The sequence below is a fragment of the Balaenoptera physalus genome, assembly GCF_965194825.1.
Source record: "Balaenoptera physalus genome assembly, chromosome: 1".
Taxonomy (NCBI): Eukaryota; Metazoa; Chordata; class Mammalia; order Artiodactyla; family Balaenopteridae; genus Balaenoptera; species Balaenoptera physalus.
Window position 1 is genome coordinate 87,229,422 of NC_138882.1, and position 20,374 is coordinate 87,249,795.

General features: G+C 55.0%; 2 protein-coding genes across 11 annotated transcripts in view; one reads left to right on the plus strand and one right to left on the minus strand.

Annotated features, from left to right (window-relative positions):
- The window catches only part of PI4KB (phosphatidylinositol 4-kinase beta), a 29,307-nt gene extending 18,937 nt beyond the window's left edge, over nucleotides 1-10,370 (plus strand). For 6 of the 7 annotated variants that reach the window (XM_082474338.1, XM_082474337.1, XM_082474335.1 and 3 more), the window contains 7 exons: nucleotides 920-1,029; nucleotides 1,618-1,722; nucleotides 1,906-2,029; nucleotides 2,746-3,011; nucleotides 7,908-8,040; nucleotides 8,285-8,405; nucleotides 9,477-10,370. In XM_082474338.1, the coding sequence (XP_082330464.1) occupies nucleotides 920-1,029; nucleotides 1,618-1,722; nucleotides 1,906-2,029; nucleotides 2,746-3,011; nucleotides 7,908-8,040; nucleotides 8,285-8,405; nucleotides 9,477-9,658 (1,041 nt within the window). In that variant the 3' untranslated portion in view covers nucleotides 9,659-10,370. Of the gene's footprint in view, nucleotides 1-919; nucleotides 1,030-1,617; nucleotides 1,723-1,905; nucleotides 2,030-2,745; nucleotides 3,012-7,907; nucleotides 8,041-8,265; nucleotides 8,406-9,476 lie in introns of all 7 variants that reach the window. The other variant, XM_082474340.1, reaches the window with a different exon arrangement.
- A 237-nt stretch (nucleotides 10,371-10,607) lies between these two features.
- On the minus strand, nucleotides 10,608-19,990 carry ZNF687 (zinc finger protein 687). 4 transcript variants are annotated; one of them, XM_082474238.1, is made up of 9 exons: nucleotides 19,620-19,990; nucleotides 14,112-16,237; nucleotides 13,784-13,962; nucleotides 13,187-13,363; nucleotides 12,931-13,093; nucleotides 12,453-12,785; nucleotides 12,213-12,325; nucleotides 11,877-12,018; nucleotides 10,608-11,733 (listed from the first exon to the last, which is right to left on the minus strand). In XM_082474238.1, the coding sequence occupies exons 2-9, from the start codon at nucleotides 16,218-16,220 to the stop codon at nucleotides 11,236-11,238; spliced, it is 3,714 nt and encodes a 1,237-aa protein (XP_082330364.1). In that variant the 5' UTR covers nucleotides 16,221-16,237; nucleotides 19,620-19,990; the 3' UTR covers nucleotides 10,608-11,235. The 4 variants fall into 4 exon arrangements, with proteins under 4 accessions (XP_082330364.1, XP_082330363.1, XP_082330365.1 ...); XM_082474237.1 differs by having other exon boundaries at nucleotides 19,635-19,987; XM_082474239.1 differs by lacking the exon at nucleotides 19,620-19,990 and adding an exon at nucleotides 19,429-19,552.
- Between the last annotated feature and the right edge of the window lie 384 nt (nucleotides 19,991-20,374).

Below are 20,374 nucleotides of genomic sequence, written 5' to 3' on the forward strand. Positions count from 1 at the left end.
GGTGAAGAATGAGGCTGGAGAGGCCGTCATGGGCCAGATTGTAAGAAGGATCCTGTAAACTGTGGAAAGAAACCTGGATTTTGTTCTGGGGTTATAGGGATCCAGAGCAGGATTTTATTAGAGCTGTAGCACAACCAGATTTCACTTTGTGAAAAGGCAGACTCTCTGTACTTGAGCTTACAGTCGAAATGGAGAGACTGGATGCAGACATTTAAGAAAAAAATCTATGTATAAGATACACAACAAGGCAATGTGCAGTAAGTGATCAATGGGGTTAAGGAGAAATGCACTTGTACAAAGGAAAGAGTAAAGAAGGGACTTGATATGGACCTTGGGGTCTGGTAGAGTATTTTATAGTTAGAGAGAGATGGGGAGATAAGACTGAATGACTTAGGTTGAAGAAATGCTCAGAGGAACCTAGCCTGGAGAGGTTCTGTTCTGGACCCTAAGGGAGAATGCATCCCTGGCCTTGGGGAGCTCTCAATATAAGGCTGAAAATTCAGCTTTCTGTGATGGTCATGGCAGTGGTTTGCAAACCTGAGTGCATTAGAAGTCTTCTGGAGAACTTGCTAGAAATTCAGACTTCCAGATCCCATTCCCAGTAATTCTAATTCAGATTGATGGTGGGGTTTGGGATCTGCGTTTTAGCAGCATTCCAGGTAATTCTGATGCAGGTAGTTGACACATTGAAAAACACTGCTAGAGGATCTGTGTGCGGGGTAGCGGGGGGTGCCTAGGCAGTTTGGGGTCCAAGTGGTCAGGATGGTGCGTAACCAGGGGAGGCTTTTTGGAGCAGGGTTTGGAAGGGAGGACTGATCGTGTCGTGGAGATGGCAGCACACAGGGTGATCTGAGGAGGAGGTGAAAGAGGCAACCCCTGTGCTCAGCGCTTCTGACCTGCAGTCCCCTGCTCTCCCCAGCTCCCTGAAGTGCACACCAACAGCTGTGACAACATCTCCCAGTTCTCCGTGGACAGCATCACCAGCCAAGAGAGCAAGGAGCCTGTGTTCATTGCAGCAGGTGACATCCGGTATGGCCAGACCATGTTGCCCGTCATTTTTCATCCCTCTCTTAGGCACTGCCTATCTCTTTGTCCCCTTCCTGTCTGTCAGCCTGTATCTTTCTCTCTTCTCTCTCCTTACTCTGTCCTTGTCCTGAGGCCACCAAACTTGAGACGTTGAAGGTGTGGGTTGAGAAATTACTGGGCTACTACAGAAAGAAGTTAAATTTTAAAAGGACTCCAAAGGAATGAAAGCACCAGAGGAAAGAATTACAACAGCCTTTCCCAGAGTGGGTCTGAGGACACACATGTCAGAATCCAGGGAGAGGGAGGAGATCTTGTTGGAAATGCAGATGCGGGAGCCACACCTGTTCTGAATGCAGAATCTTGGTAGGAGAATGGGCAGGGCCTGGTAATCTGCATTGAACATGATTACAAACCACCAGGTTAGCAAAAAGATATCAGTGGTGTGTTTCCTTCCATGAGTCTCTCTCAGCCCAGGTTTCTATCTCTGTGTGCCCAGAATCAAGAAAACAGTGCAGGAAATGCTGGCATAGACAGGGACATGAGGATCTGGGGTAACTCCTCCAAGCAAATGATATAGTTTCTTCCTGCTAGACGGCGCCTTTCGGAGCAGCTGGCTCACACCCCCACAGCCTTCAAACGAGACCCAGAAGACCCTTCTGCAGTTGCTCTCAAAGAGCCCTGGCAGGAGAAAGTGCGGTGAGTTGGGTGGGGTCCACCATCCATATTGTCTCCGCCCACCACCCACCGCAAAATCCATCAGGCCCCCAGGCGGTCTGAGTCCTTACCTTGTGAGGAGTTTGATTTGGATTTTTGATAGAAGCCGTGTCTCTGTCCTCAACCTGGCATCACCCTTTGACATCTTTTTGCTTCTCTTCACAGGCGCATTAGAGAGGGCTCCCCCTATGGCCATCTCCCCAATTGGCGGCTCCTGTCAGTCATTGTCAAGTGTGGGGATGACCTTCGGCAGGAGCTGCTGGCCTTCCAGGTGTTGAAGCAACTGCAGGTAAGAGAAGGGAGGGAGAAAGAAGGGAAACTCAGCCCATCTGCAGGCCACCTGAGGTGATCACTCAGGTCCTTCTGCAGGGAGCTCTGCTGGGGACCATCTTCCTGCCCAGGTCTAAGTTGGATTTACGTTAAACTAAGCTGGTGCTCCTACCAGGAAGTACAGCCCCGGGAGCAGCTCCACAGCGACCTCTTGTGGCCCTTTTGTGACTGGCACCTGTTCTGATCACTGATCGGAACTCCCAACTGATTTGCAGCAAGTGGGTTGCAGTGGGCTGAGATGTCAATCCCTGACCCCCAGGTTAGTTGCCTACAAGCAACTTCACCTGTTTAATCAGTTCTTTATATAAATATTTTCATTTTCTGGAGAAACTTTCTCTGACCCTAAATCCTTTTTGGTCTTTTTCCCTGTTCTTTCAACTTGGGTTAATAGCTCCCACTCACCCAGCTTGGGAGGTGACAGCGAGGTTTCCTCTTCTCCCTCCCGTTTTTGGACATCTCTATGAGATACCTTTTCCCACATGCCACCTGTGTCTTGTCAGACCCTGGACTCCGTTCAAAACTTCCTGGTTCTCAGTGGGATCGGGGGTTTTACTCACTTGGTGGCCTAGAATTCAAAGCCACTAAAGATGGGAACTGTCCAAGGTTGGGGACAGAGGGGAACTTAGCCTCCTCCCCCCATTTAGAGAGTCACAATGCCTCTGTGTTTCCTCACAGTCCATTTGGGAACAGGAGCGAGTACCCCTGTGGATCAAGCCATACAAGATTCTTGTGATTTCGGCCGACAGTGGCATGATTGAACCAGTGGTCAATGCTGTGTCTATCCACCAGGTGAAGAAACAGTCACAGCTCTCCTTGCTCGATTACTTCCTGCAGGAGCATGGCAGTTACACTACTGAGGCATTCCTCAGTGCCCAGCGCAACTTTGTGCAGAGTTGTGCTGGCTACTGCTTGGTCTGCTACCTGCTGCAAGTCAAGGACAGGTAGGTGAATTCCTGTCCCTCGTCCTAACCTTTTCTTCAGGGTTCCCTCTGTCCCTTCATTTATTCATCACGACCTTCCATTGCCAAAATGTAAAGATGAAACAAACAACATATTTTAAGCAGAGACAGACACGTTCATGTGCCATTAAGGCTAGGAGGCAGACTGACAAGTACCAGGGTAAGGGCCAAAGAAGTGAAGGATTTATGCGAGGAGCAAGGGTTTGAGCAAGCAGGGTCTTGAAGGACGAATGGGAATGAGGACAGAGAAAGCTGTGGGGGAAGGATGTCCCAGGCAGAGGAAACCTCTCGAGGTGATTAAAGCTTGGGCCACACTGCATGGCACAGTAGTAGCAGTGACGTCAGATAAGTTGAGGCCAGATTAGTGGGGCCTTCTTATGAGGCCGAGGAGTTTTATTCTGCAGGCAGAGGGAATGCCATGATCCAGTCTGTGTTGAGTGAATGTGCCCTTTGGCACTGTGGGTGAGGTTGGATGTAAGTGGGCCTTTGCAGTGAAGCTAGAGGTAATGAGGCCTGGCCTGAGGGCAGTGGTGGTGACTGACGGCAGAAAGGAGCAGATGGATGTGAGAGACGTGGTGGACACAGAGTTGAAACACCCAGCCCTAAACGCTCCTCCTTGTTCCAACATATGATTTCCAAACTCTTAAGTATCTGTTGTTTTGCCCAGAGCTGTCATTTCTCTCGATATCATGTGACCTTTATGAAGCTCAACTTCGCATATAGATGAACAACATACCGTACAAAGATAATTACACCCTTGAGGCTCTGCTTTTTAAGACTGTCTCCAGACAGTGACTCAGGGTCAATACCTAGAATGCTCCTGTGAGTTGTGCCTCTCCGAGGGCATAGGGCAGCTGTCCTGGGAAGGCACTAATTCAGTGGCCTGTGCTTCCAGTGATATGGCAGCACATTAAGATCAGCTAAACAGAGCCGCTTATCAGAAATCTAGCATCTATTAAGTGCCTGTGATGGCCTAACATTCTTTTTTTTTTTTTAATTGAAGTATAGTTGATTTGCAATATTGTGTTAGTTTCAGGTGTATAGCAAAGTGATTCAGGTATACACACACACACACACACACACACATACACATATATTCTTTTTCAGATTCTTTTCCATTATAGGTTTATAAAAGATATTGACTACACTTCCCGGTGCTATACAGTAAATCCTTGCTGTTTATTTTATTTATTTTTTTTTTAATTAATTTATTTATTTTATTATTTGGCTGCATTGGGTCCTCACTGCTGCGCGCGGGCTTTCTTTTAGTTGCAGCGAGCAGGGGCTACTCTTCACTGTGGTGTGTGGGCTTCTCATTGCGGTGGTTTCTCTTGTTGCGGAGCACAGGCTCTAGGTGCGTGGGCTTCAGTAGTTGTGGCACGCGGGCTCAGTAGTTGTGGCACGCAGGCTCTAGAGCGCAGGCTCAGTAGTTGGGGCAAACAGGCTTAGTTGCTTCCACGGCATGTGGGATCTTCCCAGACCAGGGCTCGAACATGTATCCCCTGCATTGGCAGGCGGATTCTTAACCACTGCACCACCAGGGAAGCCCCTGTTTATTTTTTGTATGGTAGTGTGTATCTGTTAATCCCATACTCCTAATTTATCGCCCCCTTCCCCTTTGGTAATCATAAATTTGTTTTCTGTGTCTGTGAGTCTGTTTCTGTTTTGTGATAAGTTCATTTGTATTAGTTTTTTAGATTCCACATAGAAGTGATACCACATAATATTTGTCTTTCTGTCTGACTTACTTCATTTAGTATGATGATCTCTAGGTCCATCCCTGTTGCTGCAAATGGCATTATTTCGTTCTTTTTTGTGGCTGAGTAATATTCCATTGTGTGTGTGTGTGTGTGTGTGTGTGTGTGTGTGTGTATACATACACACATACACACCACATCTTATTTATCCATTGATCTGTTGATGGACATTTAGGTTGCTTCCTTGCCTTGGCTATTGTAAATAATGCTGCAGTGAACATTGAGGTGCATGTGTCTTTTTTTTTTTCCTTTTAATTAATTAATTTATTTATTTTCGGCTGCATTGGGCCTTCGTTGCTGAGCGTGGGCTTTCTCTAGTTGCTGCGAGCGGGGGCTACTCTTCGTTGCGGTGCGTGGGCTTCTCATTGCAGTGGCTTCTCTTATTGTGGAGCACGGCGTCTAGGCATGTGAGCTTCAGTAGTTGTGGCTCACCAGCTCTAGAGCTCAGGCTCAGTAGTTGTGGCGCATGGGCTTAGTTGCTCCGCGGCATGCGGGATCTTCCCGGACCAGGGCTTGAACCCATGTCCCCTGCATTGGCAGGCAGATTCTTAACCACTGCACCACCAGGGAAGTCCAGTGCATGTATCTTTTCTTTTTTTTTTTTTTATAATTTTTATTTTTATTTTTATTTATTTATGGCTGTGTTGGGTCTTCGTTTCTGTGCGAGGGCTTTCTCTAGTTGTGGCAAGTGGGGGCCACTCTTAATCGCGGTGCGCGGGCCTCTCACTATCGCGGCCTCTCTTGTTGCGGAGCACAGGCTCCAGACGCGCAGGCTCAGTAATTGCGGCTCACGGGCCCAGTTGCTCCGCGGCATGTGGGATCTTCCCAGACCAGGGCACGAACCCGTGTCCCCAGCATTGGCAGGCAGAATTAGAGTTTTTGTCTTTTCTGGATACAGCCCAGGAGGGGGATTGCTGGATCATATGATAACTCTAATTTTAGGGTTTTTTTTTTTTTTTATAGTTTTATTTTATTTTATTTTATTTTTTATTTACTTATTTTTGGCTGTGTTGGGTCTTCTTTGCTGCACACGGGCTTTCTCTAGTTGTGGTGAGCGGGGGCTACTCTTTGCTGCAGTGCACGTGCTTCTCATTGTGGTGGCTTCTCTTTGATGTGGAACACGGGCTCTAGGGTGTGCGGACTTCAGTAATTGTGGCATACAGGCTCAGTAGTTGTGGCATGCAGGGTCAGTAGTTGTGGCGCACGGGCTTAGTTGCTCCAGGGCATGTGGGATCTTCCTGGACCAGGGATTGAACCCGTGTCCCCTGCTTTGGCAGGCGGATTCTTAACCACTGTGCCACCAGGGAAGTCCTAATTTTAGTTTTTTAAGGAACCTCCATACTGTTTTCCATAGTGGCTCCACCAATTTACATTCCCTTTTCTCCACACCCTCTCCAGCATTTATTATTTGTAGACTTTTTAATGATGGCCATTCTGACTGGTATGAGGTGTTACCTTATTTTGGTTTTGATTTGCATTTCTCTAATAATTAGCAATGTTGAGCATCTTTTCACGGGCCTGTTTGGCCTGACATTCTTATACTGAAACCAGATGAAAATGCTGTCAGACAGGTGTTTCCTCAGGAGGGACATAAGTAAGGGTCAGGGAACTTTCAGAACCTGTGCTCCTTCCACCCTGCCAGCCTTACAGATAAAGCCAGCAGAGGCTTTGCATTTGAGGACTGAGGGAAATGTCATTATTTATAAGGAATCTGGTTGCAAGCTTTAGACTGTCCCTAAAGAGTCAGCATTTGGAACCCAGGGCCCAGAGAGTCTGGAGCCTGAACCCCTGTGTTGAGTAAGTGGAGGCAGGGAAGCAGGTGCTAGTCAGGCCTCTGGGCTTTTCCTTAGGAGACTAATATATTTGGAAGATGGGAGTCCATCCTTTAAAAGGGGGAGAGGGGGACAGGCAGCTGGTAAACCTTTCATAACTCAAAAAAGAGTAGATGTAGTCAAGTCATGAACGGACTCATCCACTGGAGAGAAGTGGCAGCAGTGAAGGGGGCCCCAAGCTGGAAGCAGTTGAAGGTCTCCTTAACTGCTTCAGAATGAGTCCCCCGTAGCTTTGCGGCTGGAGCTAACTCCAGCACTTAAGGAGAGAGAGAAACTGCCTCTCACTGGCCTGGGACCTTGGCCAAGTAAGTCAGTTTTCCTCTCAGGGCCTCTGTTTCCTCACCTCTCACCTGTAAAATGAGAGGCTGGACTAGGACATCTAGAACTTTCTAGCTTTCAAGATTGTGTGTGTTGCTAAATTTGTCATGCTTTCCCAGAGGGGGAGGACTCGGGTGGGACTGGGTTCTCCCTCTGTCCCCTGTCTTTTGGCCAGTCAGACCAACCCCAGAGAAGGTGGCCTCAGACCGTGAACTCTTAGCCTAACAAAGCCTCTGTTGACACTGAGGAGGTCTGTTATGGGCCAGGCCTCACATGCTTTGCATGTTAATTGTTCCTCTTTCGACTGGCCATTCATGTGGGAATCACAGAGACCTAGGATTTATCTCCCTTTAACTGTTCTTCCAGCAGCTAGCCTGTAGGAATTGCCTCCTGAGAATTTTTTTACATAAGTGGTTTTACCAGATAGTTAAAACTGACTCCTCGAAGCCCCACACTATTTCACATTTAAACTCCACTCAGCCTGGGATCTCTGCTCCCTTCCGGTGGGGTGGGGCTTCTGATATGCAATGGGCTGATAGGAATTACAAACAGAACACAGGTAATTAAGTTGTGACTGGAGGCCTCCCCCTAAGCCAAGTGCTTGGCCTCTGTAACAGCTGGTTGGAGCGCAGAGGCCTTCTTTCCTAGCTTCCCAGTTCTCTGCTAGATTGGGATTGGCTTGGGTGCTTAGAATCACAATTACTGGGAAATTTGGATAATCTTAACCTATTTTATTAAGCTCTTAATGATAGCAAATGAGACCCCACAGGCTTTGTTAGCAGTTTACTTTTCTGATTTCCTTTCTTCTCATTGCTAGCTTTGGGTTCTAGGAGGTTGGACCCAGAGTTATAGGCAGCAGGAAATGTGGCAGGGCCCTCGCCTGGTGTCATGTGGCCAGTGTGTTGCAGCTTGAAGCTCCCACCTCAGTGGGACTTACTACTGCCTCTTCCTCTCCTCTGCCCCCTCCTCAGACACAATGGGAATATCCTGTTGGACGCAGAAGGCCACATCATCCACATCGACTTTGGCTTCATCCTGTCCAGCTCACCCCGAAACCTGGGCTTTGAGACATCAGCCTTTAAGCTGACCACAGAGTTTGTAGACGTGAGTCAGGAAGGAGAGTTGCCTCACTGTGTTCTTTCTGTCGTGGGATGGGGAGCTGATGGGCTCCCCCCAAATGGGGACAAACAGAACAGATATGGCAATAAGTCAGGGTGAGGTTGGATGTCCTGGGAGGCTTCCTGCCTGATAAGAGTTGGGGAAGTAACGGAGTTTGGCACGTTTGCCCAAGGGAGGAAGTTCTGACACTGAGCCCCTTTGCGCACACAGCTCTCTCCTCTCCTCCCAGGTGATGGGCGGCCTGGATGGCGACATGTTCAACTACTACAAGATGCTGATGCTGCAGGGGCTGATTGCTGCCCGGAAACACATGGATAAGGTGGTGCAGATCGTGGAGATCATGCAGCAAGGTGGGGCTGGGGAGAAGCCAGGCGTTCGGATAGGGCGGTACCCATAGTGCCCCGGGATTCCCACTTACATTGGGGCCCTGGGGCATGGAACCTCCAGAAAGTTGATTACACTTCAAGACTGGGGGTGGGGCCTCCCAGAGGGTTTCCAGCTCTGATCCGGTGCCCTGTTTGTCCTTCAGCACATTCCTCCTGATTCCTGCCAGAGCTAGTCCTGGGGGTGGGAGGGCGAGGTAGCAGAAACTACGTCCTAGGCGCACTCAGGGGAAGAACAGTCCCAGCTCCAGCCCCCTGGTCCCTTCTCATCTCCCCGCCCCTTGTTTAACTTCCATTGCTCAGCTCTTCACCAGCTCAGGTGTTTTCAGTCATTGGCCTTTGACCTCTGATTGCCCTCTCCTCAGACCCCTTCCCTGTCCCGATACTCACTCACCCCTTCTGCTCTGAGCCGAGATGGGTTCCTCTCTCATCTTTATCTACTTTCACTGCTGTTTCCTCACGGCCTTGCCATCTACAGTCTTTTGTCCAGGATCCCTGGGCCCTCGTCCCCATTTCCTCAAGGCTGTGGTGTCCACCCGGTCTGAGCTGCCAGTCTCCTCCTCCCCATCCCTGCCCCCACCCCACAGGTTGTCGCCGTTGCTCAGGAGCATCCCCGTCTGGCCCCGTGATGACGGTGGCCCAGGTCATCTGTGAGTGTCAGACGTAGCGTAGGCAGAGGCCTGCAACCAGATAAGTGCCCAGTTCAGGGCCCATTCCCTAGACTCTTCCCAGCCTTCCCTCTGGGTCCTAAGGCTGCTCCTTCCGCCCTTACTGGGGGAGATGTGTTGGCCCTCTGCCCTCGTGCCCTCACCTAGAGGGGCTTAGGATTGTGGGATAAAGAAGGGCTCAAGAAGGGCCTCCTAACAATTCTCCCTTCTCTGCCCAAGCAGAACCGCATCCACACTTGTCAGGGATCTCTCTGAGGTGGGAGGGAAGGGGCACCTTAGATACCCCGACTCTGCACTGGCTACGGCGGCTGTTACCACTGCCGCTCCCTCCTTTCCATCCGTGACCCTGTTCCCTTGCTGCTGCCCCCAGGTTCTCAGCTTCCTTGCTTCCATGGCTCCAGTACCATCCGCAACCTCAAGGAGAGGTTCCACATGAGCATGACTGAGGAGCAGCTCCAGCTGCTGGTGGAGCAGATGGTGGACGGCAGCATGCGGTCTATCACCACCAAACTCTACGATGGCTTCCAGTACCTCACCAACGGCATCATGTGACATCCTCCTTCTCAGGCCCCGGAGCAGTGGGGATTCAGGGGACCCTCCCTGGGAAGGCCCTTGTCAGAGAAACCCTAAATCAGGAAGCCCTACCCACCCAGCCATCCACCAAGGGAAATGGAAGGCAAGAAATACAGAGGATCATGTGGTAACTGTAGAGCTTGCCAGGGGGGTTGGGAGAACCAGCCGTGGGGTCCAGACTTGCTGGGGCTTCCCTGCTGCACCCCGCCAGCTGTGTCAGTATTACCACCTGACAGACTCCAGGGCTCACTGCCCTCCAGAGAACAGAAGTGATAAATGTGAGGGACACTGGGGCCTTTCTTCTCCTCACTAGGGTTGGAGAGGTTTTTTCCGCAGGCCATCCTCTTAATGTGTCCTGGGTCCCAGGAAGGAGAAAAGAGTAGGTTCTTGGTACTAAGGACTTGATCCTGTGGTTGGCCTTCGGCCATGCTGCTGCCCAACTCTGTCACCTCCCAGGGACTGACCCCTAGCCCGAGTTCCCCTTGGTAGGTGGGCTTTGGCATAGGGTCCTGCACTTGCTGAGGTTCCCCATCCCAGGAGTGCGGAAGGGAATGATCACAGCCCCTCCAGTCTGAGGGTATTGGCCTAGCCATGGGGAATTCCTTGCCCTTATCCCTTCCCCACACCCAGGGAAATAGCTCTGTTTTTTATTTTTAATTTTTGTTTGAAATAAAGTCCTTAGTTAGCCATCTGTGTCATTTCTGAGTTGTATTTTTTTTCAGGGGTAGGGAGTGAACAGATGCCTCAGTGTCCAGGATACAAACGGCACCACACAGAACGAGGTGGAGGAAGATAGATTGCTTTTTCCCTGCCTGTCTCGGTCAATACCACCTCTTCCCTGAAGAAGGGCCTTCCCAGCTTTGTCACTCACTCACCCCCTCCCAGACACGTCCACATTGTCTAAGTCACATAAAAAGAGGAGCTTGAATGGGGATTAAACCACGAGCAGTTTTAATGGTCTGGTTTTCTCCTTCCCATTTCCCCCAGTTTGTTAGTATTATTATTACTACAAGAATAAAGGATTCCTGAGAGCCTGTCCCCTCCTCTCCCTGGGACCCCCTTGACAGGACTCATCTCCACCAACCCCCCTCCCCCCCCCCGATTTCTGGGGGAAAAAAAAAAAAGATAAGTGAAAGGCACTGCAGGGGTGGAGGGCTTGAGTGCCAGGGAGTCTGAGGGGGGGGGCACTAGGGCAAGGCCAGGGCTGCCATCTGTGCCCACAGGGGTTGAGGAGAGTGCCCCTGACCACCCCAGCATTGGGCCTTCCCGTCCTCCCACACCCCCCGTCCCACATGGGGGGCTGCAGCAAGAAAATAATTAGTGTTGGGCTCAGAAAAAAGGAATGGAGGACCCACTCTACTAGGACCCAAGGGCCAAACCCAAGGCAGGGACCTCAAATAACTACCATTCTCAAAAGCTTGTCCTTGGGGGCTAGCGGGAGAGGAGTTGAACAAAACATGAATTCTAATGGAACTCCCCAGCCCAGGGACCAGGCAGCAGCAGTGACCCAGGCTCCCAAGGAAGAGGGAGGGGGCTAGTGAGTCCAGGCCTGGGCCCTAGTTGTCCCCACTGCCCCCTTGCCGAGCCCTGATGAACGCCATGCCATGTGTGCGGAAATGGGTCTTGAGGTTGAGAGGGCTGTCGCAGCTCTTGCCACAGACCTTACATGTCAGTGGGCCTCCAGAAGCTGGCAAGGGTGAATCTCCCCCCTCTGGGTCAGACCTGGAAGGAGGGGGGGCTTCTTCCTCCCCATCCCCCAGGCCCAGGGCACTGGCACTCCCCACACCCCGTTTCTTCTTGTGGCTGATGAAACGGTGCCGGCTCAGGGAGCCAGGGGAGGCGAAGCACAAGCCGCAGTCGAGGCACTGCTGGGCGCCGCCATCCACCCTCAACCCCACCATGAGGCTCTGCTCCGCTGAGCTGCTGCTCCGGTAGCGCAGGGGGCCGTGGCCTCCCGCCGCGGGGCCGCCCCTGGGGGACTTGGCTGGAGGTGTCGTGCTGTCAGGCTCCTCACTGCAAGAGTCAGAGGACTGGCGGCGTTTCCGTCCCGGCCCCTAGAGAAGAGAGTGAAGAAACTGGGCCTCCCCGTCACCCCCACCGTCCCTGGCACCCCTGCCCAGCTTCCTGAGGCCTCGGCTATAAGCGCGCAGGCTCCCGCTCCCACAGCCCTCACGCAGCAGCGTGGGCCTCCGCCTACCTGGGCTCTGGCACCAGGGCCCCGAGCCAGGGCGCTCCCCCGGCCAGGGGACTGGGCCCCGAGCGGCAAGCCGTGCCGGACCTGGACGTGTTTCTCCAGGATCAGGCGGCTGCTGAAGGTGCGTTTTCCCTCTGTGCAATACCTAAAGGGGAGAGCGGGCGGGGTGGGCTCCAGCGGCACAGCCCAAAGACCAAGGCTCGTGGCTTGAGCAGAGGGAGGCCTCAACCGTCAGTCCACTCAGACCTAAGAGGCAGGTGGGAAGGTATTTTGGGGAACCAGGGTTGGGGGCACCTTGCCGGACAGAAAAGAGAAAGGGGGCGAGGGGGTAAGGGTTACCTGCATGGATAAACTCGCTTGATACCCTCATGATTGACCCTGACGTGGCGCCTCAGGCTGGGGGCGGAGCAGAAGGAGCGCTCACACAGGCGACAGGGAAACTTTTTCACTGACTAGGAGAGCAGGGGTTGGGGGGTCTCAGAGCCAGGCTCCACGCAGGACCCCATCCCCACTGCCACACAGGTCAATCCCAATGCTGCCCCTCCAGCCCATCCTGCTCCCCGGGGGCACCCCACTCACCTTGCCATGCTCCTTCTTCATGTGACCCACATACTCGTCACGCTCAGGGAACCAGGAGTGACAAAGGCCACAGGTCCAGCCTCCAGGGCCCCCACCCCCGCCCTTGACGCCTTTGCTCCCCAGTTCTCGCCGGGGCCGTTTGGTTGGGCGAGGGGGCTCAGGGGAGCTGGGCAGTTCTTCCTCTTCTGAGGATGAAGAAGATTCCTCAGTAGGGGCAGCTGCTCCTCCCCGAGACACAGCCAGCTCCTCAGGCTCAGTCTTGGGGGTCAGAAGGGCACCGCCGGCCCCTTTCCCAGGAGTCTCCTCCCCCGAGCGCCCAGACTGATGGGTGTTCTGTGAGAGGGAGACAAGGGGGGATGGCTGGTGTGGGGGAGGGCCTGGCTTTGCCAGAGTCCCGGCTTCTCCCCTGCTCCCACTTCCGGAGGGGTCCCCGGTCAACACAGCCGAGCACCCTGCCTCCGTCCCTCGACTCCTGTACCTTGAGATGTTCCAGCATGGTCCTTTTTTGGGCAAAAAGCAGAGGACAAGATGGGCACTTAAAGACGCTGACACGCTGGGGCAGCAAGTGCTGGTCGAAGTGCGAGGAGAGGAGGGGCTTGTGAGTGAAGACTGTGTCACACATGGCGCACTTGTAGATCATCCTGGGCGGGTGGAGAAGACAGTGCAGACATCCTGCCCCATCGAGGCCCAGCCCCCCCACCCGCCCCTCCTCACGCTCCCTCCCCAGGTCTCACTTGGCCTGCTGCGTGTGGAAGCTGGGATGCTGGGTGTAGAGGTGGGCGTGGGCGCTGGGTGCAGACTTGAAGGCCATGGGGCAGATGGGGCACTTGTGGAAAACCTCGCAGTGTGACGTCTGGATGTGGGACTTGATGGAGTTCACACCCCCAAACACCACTGCACAGCTGGGGCACCTTGGGGAGTAAGCAGGAGGCGCCGTGGTGAGCTGGGGGCATCTCCACGGCCACCTCCAGCCCCACACTCCTTCTCGGGGACTGGGTGGACCCTAAGAAGCTCATCAGCGGTGGAACACGAGCCAGTGGAGGAAGGCGGGAGCTGCAGTACCCAGTTCCCCAGGGAGGCCTGCGGAGGCAGAGAGGCAGAGCTGATGCTCCGGAGGGGGCCCCGCCTGCTCCCTCTGCGTGGGGAACGAAGGGAAGGCAGAGAGCGCTCTGGCTGCATTTGCTAACACACCGGGGCTGAGTGATTCAACAGGAGAGACGGGGCTCACCACCGTGAGAGGCCATCTGAAAGGCTGGTCCCAGGAGCCATGAGACCACCAAGTACAGGAGGAAAAGTGTTGAGAGACTATGGGGAGGAGAGGTGGGAGGCACCTGTATCCTACGCGGCGAGAGAAATGCAGACAGGCCTCCCGGAGGTGGGTCTGAAAATTGGCTTGCAGAAAGTTGCCCCCACACTCCGGGCAGACGTGGGGAGGCCGGTTCTTATGCATGCGCTGGTGGGCGCTGAAGCTGCAGCGATTGGGGAGCATCATGGGGCAGGTTGGGCACACCTGTCGAGGGGGTTGAAACCAGGTGAGTCTGTGAGGATTGGCCTGTCCCCCACTCCTTCTCCTAACCAAGTCCCCACACCTTCCTAGATCCTGTCCTCGTGGCATCTGGCTGTCCCCGTCCCAGGGAGGGGCTGGGAAAGGTAACTCACATTGCTGGTGGCGCCAGGGGCGGGGGGCCCGAGCTGCTGGAAGTGGGTAGCCATGCCGGCCTTGTCCCGGCACTGCTCCTTGCACTCCAGGCAGCGGAAGCAGGTGTAAGCAGAGGTGGCCGGGGCGGCAGGCGGCTCAGCTGAGAGTGGCAGCACAGGGGCCTCAGCGGCAACTGCAGTAATGGCGGAGGAGGTGACGGCCCCGTCACCCTTGCCCAAGGCAGGCAAGGCTGGAGGTCCGAGGGCAGGTGGGACAGCCAGCAGGGGCGTGATGTCCGGCTGCCCCACCATCTGGTCCAGGGCCACCGGCCTCATGACCAGGTGCGAGCACTGCATGACGAGCCCCTTGTCCTTGTGCTCACGGGCGTGCAGCAGCAGGCTGCACTTGTTGAAGAAGACTAGGCGGCGGGCGCAGTGGTTGCAGGTGACCTCGATGCGCATGCTCCGGCGGTCATAGTGTCGCGCCAGGCTCTTCTCCAACGAGAAGGCGTCCCCACACTCGAGGCAGCGGTAGCCCGTGGGCGGCAGGGCCAGCCCGGCCTCAGCCGGTGGACTCAGGTTTGGCCGGTAGGCAGGCAGCAAGTTCTTGCTGTTGAGGATCTTGTTGAAGGCCTCCACCAGGCTGGACTGGGTCCGTGAGATCACGGTGCCACCCCCTGCCCCCGGCCCAGTGGCCGGCTTAGAGGGCTGCACCATCACCACCGAGGCACCGTTCACCTTCTGCCCCCCAGCCCCCAGCCCTGCCCTCCCCTCAGCCTTGGGCAGCGCTTGGGGCACTAGACCCAGCACATTCTTAGCCATCGTCTTAGGGCTGGGGGCAGTGCCTCCAGGCAGAACCACGGCTTTGCGGGCCACACTGGCTGCCATCAGCATGGCAGTGCTTGCGTTCTGGATGGTGGCCACGGGCAGCACGGTGCCCTTTAGCCTCGTGCCATCACCCAGCTGGACACTCACCACCTTTGGACCCTCAGGGGTCGGGGTTGCGGGGGACAGCTTCAGGAGGCTAGCCTCTGCCAGGAAGCCCCCTTCAGGCAAGGGGGCAGGGGGATCAGGGTCTGAGGGGACCCGGGTTACAGTCCTTGTGATATTCCCGCAGGATGTTTTAATGGTCTTAATCCGTACCTTGAGGGGCCTAGAGGAGCTGGAGGAGGCAGGGGAGTCATTGCTGTCCTCATCTGCAGCCTCGGCTCCACTAGAGGGACTCTGGGGACTTCCTGGGGGAGACTTGTCCACTGGTCCCTCGTCCTCTTCTTCCTTTAGGGGCTGACAGCTGGGCACTTTAGGGGAGGCAAGAGGGCTCTGGTGCCCTGGAGACTTCTTGAAGAAGGACACCCCTGCAACCCGGGAAGGGGAGACACTGGCAGGGACGCCCGTGGCCTCAGGGCTAGAGCCTGAGCCTGAGCCTGGTAGGCTCTGGGGATGAAGAGGGCTGCAGCTTTCCTGCTTCAAGGCCCCCAGCAGTGGGGGAGAACCAGGGGGCAGCAGGGCTGGGCCATTCTCCCGGGCCAGCTCAAAGGGAGAGGAGAAAGGAGGTGGGGTCATGGCCCCTTCCCGAGGTGGGGAGGGCGCAGGGGGAGGAAGGGGATCGGGGTGCTCCCCTGGCTCAGGCCCAAGATGAGCAAAGAGGTCCAGGGGAGCTTTGCCTTCCATGGCTTTTTCTTTCCAGGTACCCCCACTGGGAGGAGCTGGAGAGTGCGGGGTTCCTGGAAGGGATGGCTCAGGGCCCCCAAAGCCATTTTGCATTAGACGAGGTCCCACAGACCCTTCCTTAGTCACTCCCCCAGCCCGGGCCCCTTCCCCTCCTGAACTCCCAGCCAGGGACTCCGACTGCTCAGGACACACAGTGTTCTTGACAATGACGCTGACTGCCGAGACGTCTGGCGGTGGCAGGCCATGGTCAGAGGCCTGGGCGGGCAACCCAGGGCCATCCCCCGCAGCCACTGCTGTTGCTTCTCCAGATTCACCTCCTACACTGGGTTCTGGCTTCCCTGAGCCTCCTGGCCCCTCATTTTCTTCTGGCCCAGAGTGGATGGCTTCATTTGCATCAATGTCGGGGATGTCAAAGGCAGCAAGCAGGTCATCAAAATCAGGGGTCTTCATGTCCCCCATGGCAACAGGTCCCAGACCTGAGGAAAACAGGAAAAAGAGGGAGAAACTGAGACCTCTGGAAGCAGGAACACTGGACCTCCTCCCTCAAGATCTCCAAATTCATCTGCTCTCAGAACCCACGCACACTCTGACTTGGGTACACCTCCACCATAGGGCAAATCCTACAGAGCTGGTGGAGGCACCTGTTTTGCCAAACCCTAAAATTGAAAGGAATGTAGTATGCACATTCCAGGGAGGACACCAAGATCCAGAGAAAGCAAAGGAAAAGAGACTTCTCAGAAATACAGATAAAAGAGACTTCCCTGGTGGTCCAGCGGTAAAGAATCCACCTTCCAACGCAGGGGACACGGGTTTGATCCCTGGTCAGGGAACTAAGATCCCACGTGCCCTGGGGGCAACTAAGCCCGCGTGCCACAAATACTGAGCTTGTATGCCTCAACTAGAGATCCTGCAGGCCGCAAACTGCAGAGCCCACGTTTTCTGGAACCCGCGCACCACAACTACAGAGCCCACGCGCCCTGAAGCCTGCGTGCCACAACTAGAGAGCAGCCCACGCACCGCAACGAAAGATACTACATGCCTCAACGAAGATCCCGCATGCCGCGACTAAGACCTGACGCAGCCAAAAATAAATAAAATAAAATAAAATAAATACAGATAAGAGATAAGGGAGTAGAGACGGAGGGAGTTCAGTGAGCACCTTAGTTGAAACCACTTCAACCCCTCCTGTGCCCAGCACAGAATCAATTAATCAATACTACTATTAAGGAGGAGGATGTACATGATGCTCTAGGTTTAAGGGCTCATTCATGGCAGCATGGGATCCATTCATATTCTTCATGGATCTTCTGGGGGTCCACAGAGATCTGAAAGGCCATGTGTACAAAGGGGCATGTGACTTAAGACAAGATATAAGAATTGATTCTAGTTCCAGCCTTATCAATGGCCTGCTGTATAAGCAAGTTACTCCACCGCCTTACTTTTGCTGTCTGAAAGAGGGGACAAGTAATCTATATATCATAGGGTTGTTCTGAGCATGATATGAATCATAAATGTGAGAGCCAGAACCCAGAGTATGATTTATTATTACAGCTAGGACAACAAGGATATGCCAGGCCGAAAAGGAGCTGGGAGGGAATAAGCACTGGAAATCTAGGGCTGGGGTCAGAGACAAGAGCCAGGGGTCATGTAAGCTCAAGTCGGGGCCACTTGGGGTCATTACTGGCACCTGGAGATCTAGCTTGGTTAACAGGGAGAAGTGGGCTCAGGGAAGTTACCCAAGAGACCAAGATGGAAAGAATAAGACACAGGAACAGAAAGAGACGAAAAGAAGAAACGGGAAAACCATAACAGCAGTCTGGTCACAAGGGCCCCAGCCTAGGCCTCTCCTGTCACAAACACCTGCTGCTCGCTCACCTACCTTCCCAAGAGTGCCTGGCCCTCCCCTAGCCAACCCCTCCTCCTTCCCTCCCTCCCTCCTTCCCCATCTTGCTCTCTCAGGGCTAAAACTCCAGGGTATGAGCTTATCCAGCACAGCTGCCACAACGGGGAAAAGCCAGGCCCCTCACCCCTGTCATTTCTGCTCTGAGCTCCTCACCCCAGTTTATCCCCAACTCACACTCCTCATCCTTTTCATTTTCCCTTGGCAACAGTGGCCCAGGAAGTCTCACCCAACCCCCATCTGTCCCAGTACAAAAAAAAAAAAAGTCCCACAAGACTTATGTGGCACTAAACCAACAAGAAGGCCAGCCTAGAGCTTGTGGGGAACCCAGGTGTGTTCCCTACCCATTTCTTCCAAGTGTTTCTATACCTAGGAAGAAGCAACTGAAGAAGTCTCTTTCCCTCCACATTCCCTGCCCACAAGGAAAGCCATTTCCCAGGGCCAATTCTCTCACCTCTTTCCAGCCTTTAGACTGTAACTGGAGATAGTCCCAGCAGGTGGCAGCTGGCATTGCTGGGACCAAGATGGGGGTGGAGGGAGAGGGTACCAACTACAGGAAGAACGAAAGGGGAGTGCTCCTCTCATCCCCCTCTACTTAATTTACAGGATCTGGGTTTAAACAAAGCCCTCCGCCCCTTGCCTCTGCCCAGCTGGATCGCTAGGGCCCTCCCCTGGCCGGCTCCCTCCCGACCCCGAGAGACCAAAGCTACCTTCCGCTCAGGCCCTCAGAAAAGTGGGCTGGTGGAGCACAGATCAGTGGGGACTATGAGCAAACATCTGCAAACTTGCCTCCCCCAAGCAACTCCCCCTTTGGCGTCCAAGTGACTTAGAGGTCATCGGAGAGCCAGGAGCAGACAGTAGATCAAGCAGCGGAGCTCAAGGCCGAAGAGGCTTCCCCGCCCCACGGCTCAGGCCTTTCTGCGGCTGCTGCGCCCCGTCTCTTGGGCTCCAGCCCCGCTCCTTCCCTCTGTTCTTCCCCAAAAGCCAAAGGAAGGGGCTGAACAGGAAGAGGGTGAACTGGCCTGGGTCGGGTGGGGGCTCCGCGTCCCTTTCCCTGGCCCGGGGCCTGCTGCGCAGAGGAGGGCGAGGGGCCGGCGGCCGGGGGCGATTAGGCTGCCGCCAAGCTGGGCAGCGGCCGGAATTAAGTCCCTGCCATCTGCCGATGACCGGCGCGGGGAGCATGTCCAGGGTTGCGGAAAGGGGGCGGGGTGTACATGGGAGAAGCCAGAGGGGAAACTGAGGCGCGCCGCGCTTTTCTAGCTCTCACCAGCGTGCTAAGGGAAGAACGGGCCTTGGCCAGGCCAGGCCCTCGGGGAGCTGCCGCGCAGCACCTCCCGGCCCAAAACTACACCGGAGCAGGGGAGGCGTGGAAAGAGAGAAGTGGGGAGGGGACAGTTTTTGCCAGACTCGCAGCTCTCCAGCCGGGGTCCGTCCCAACTCCGACCTCCTCCCCTCCCTCCCTGCGCAGCGCAGCCTCCTCCCCTCGAGGGCTCCCGAGGCTCTCTCGAGACTGGGGAGGAATCGGAAGGCACGCCGCGGCCTGGGGCACGAGCCTGGGTCCCGTCCGGGCCCGGACGCTGACCCGTGCCCAGTCGGGGTGCAGGCTCCGCTCCGGCCTGGCCCAGTTCCCCCGCCCCCACCCCCGGACACGGACACCATTTTAGGTCGCGACATCCCGCAGCTTCCAGTCCCCGGGCCGCGCTTCGGACGCCTCTCGGGCTGGGGGCGCCAGGAGTTGGGGACCCCGACCCCCCCCTCCACGTTTACCCTGCTAGGGGCTGTGTTTTCAACAGGCTAGGAGTTTCGCCTACGGGCCCCAAGGAATGGAGGCGACGTCGGGGCCCCGGTAGAAGCCATCCCGGGGGGCGGCGCGGCGAGGGGGGTAGTTGACCAAGTGGGGGAGGGGCGGGGGTATTTACCCGCCCCCCCAGGGGGCGGGGCCAAAGGCGGGTATTTACCCCAGGCACGCTTACTTGTTCCGCTCCCCGTGCGGGCCGAGACCCGGCGGTCTCTTCCCTGCTCCGGTCGCTGCCGCCGCCGCCGCCCTCCCCACGACCGCCGCTACTTCCTGCTTCTCTCCCGTTCAGCCTCCCCCTCCCTCAGCTCCTTTCGCGTTCCAGGTCTGGGCTGCCCGCTTTCGCACTCGCCATTGGTCAATACCCCCATCGTTCAGTACTGCGCCCCGCCCAGCTCCATACTGGGTTGGTCTTAAGTACTGCCGCTCGGAAACAGCTCCGCACAGGCTTCCCAGCCTCATTGGGCAAGAAGCCTAGTCCTTCTGGAGATGCTTCTTCCCATTGGTTGCGCCGGGGCCCACTGCCCCATCTGTGCATCTCAAAAATGATTGGCCTCCGCCACTGTCGTTTAAAAAGAAGCCAGTCTGATTCCCTGCTTTCCTACCGGAGGCGGTGACTATCCCAGGTGCGTCTCCGCCCCCTCACTCCCTATTGGCCGCGATCCCTGAAGCCTGCAGTTCACTTATGCAAATTTAGAGAACTCTCTGCTTCTATTTGTTGGGCAGGTTGAGGAGACCCGCGTTGGCCCCGAGTGGAGCCCGGATGTGTTGATCCATTTGCGGTGTTTTCTCAAGCTAAACCCCAATGTCAGTCATGCCGTGCAGAAGTCACAGAATGGGACGTCACCGAAAGCATCACGTCATCTGGTTGACCATTTCCTCGCGGTTTTCCCACTGCCTAAATCGTCATATAATCTG

Bases quoted from the DNA above. Each gene is read 5' to 3' on its own strand.
- ZNF687 (XM_082474238.1), bottom strand. From the start codon at position 16,220: ATGGGGGACATGAAGACCCCTGATTTTGATGACCTGCTTGCTGCCTTT. The intron at 12,326-12,452 runs GTGAGTGGGGTG...CTGCTCTCCTAG, and splicing joins TGAAGAAGGAGCATGGCAAG to TCAGTGAAAAAGTTTCCCTG. The intron at 11,734-11,876 runs GTAGGCGGAGGC...TCTCTTCTCTAG, and splicing joins GCCCTGGTGCCAGAGCCCAG to GGGCCGGGACGGAAACGCCG.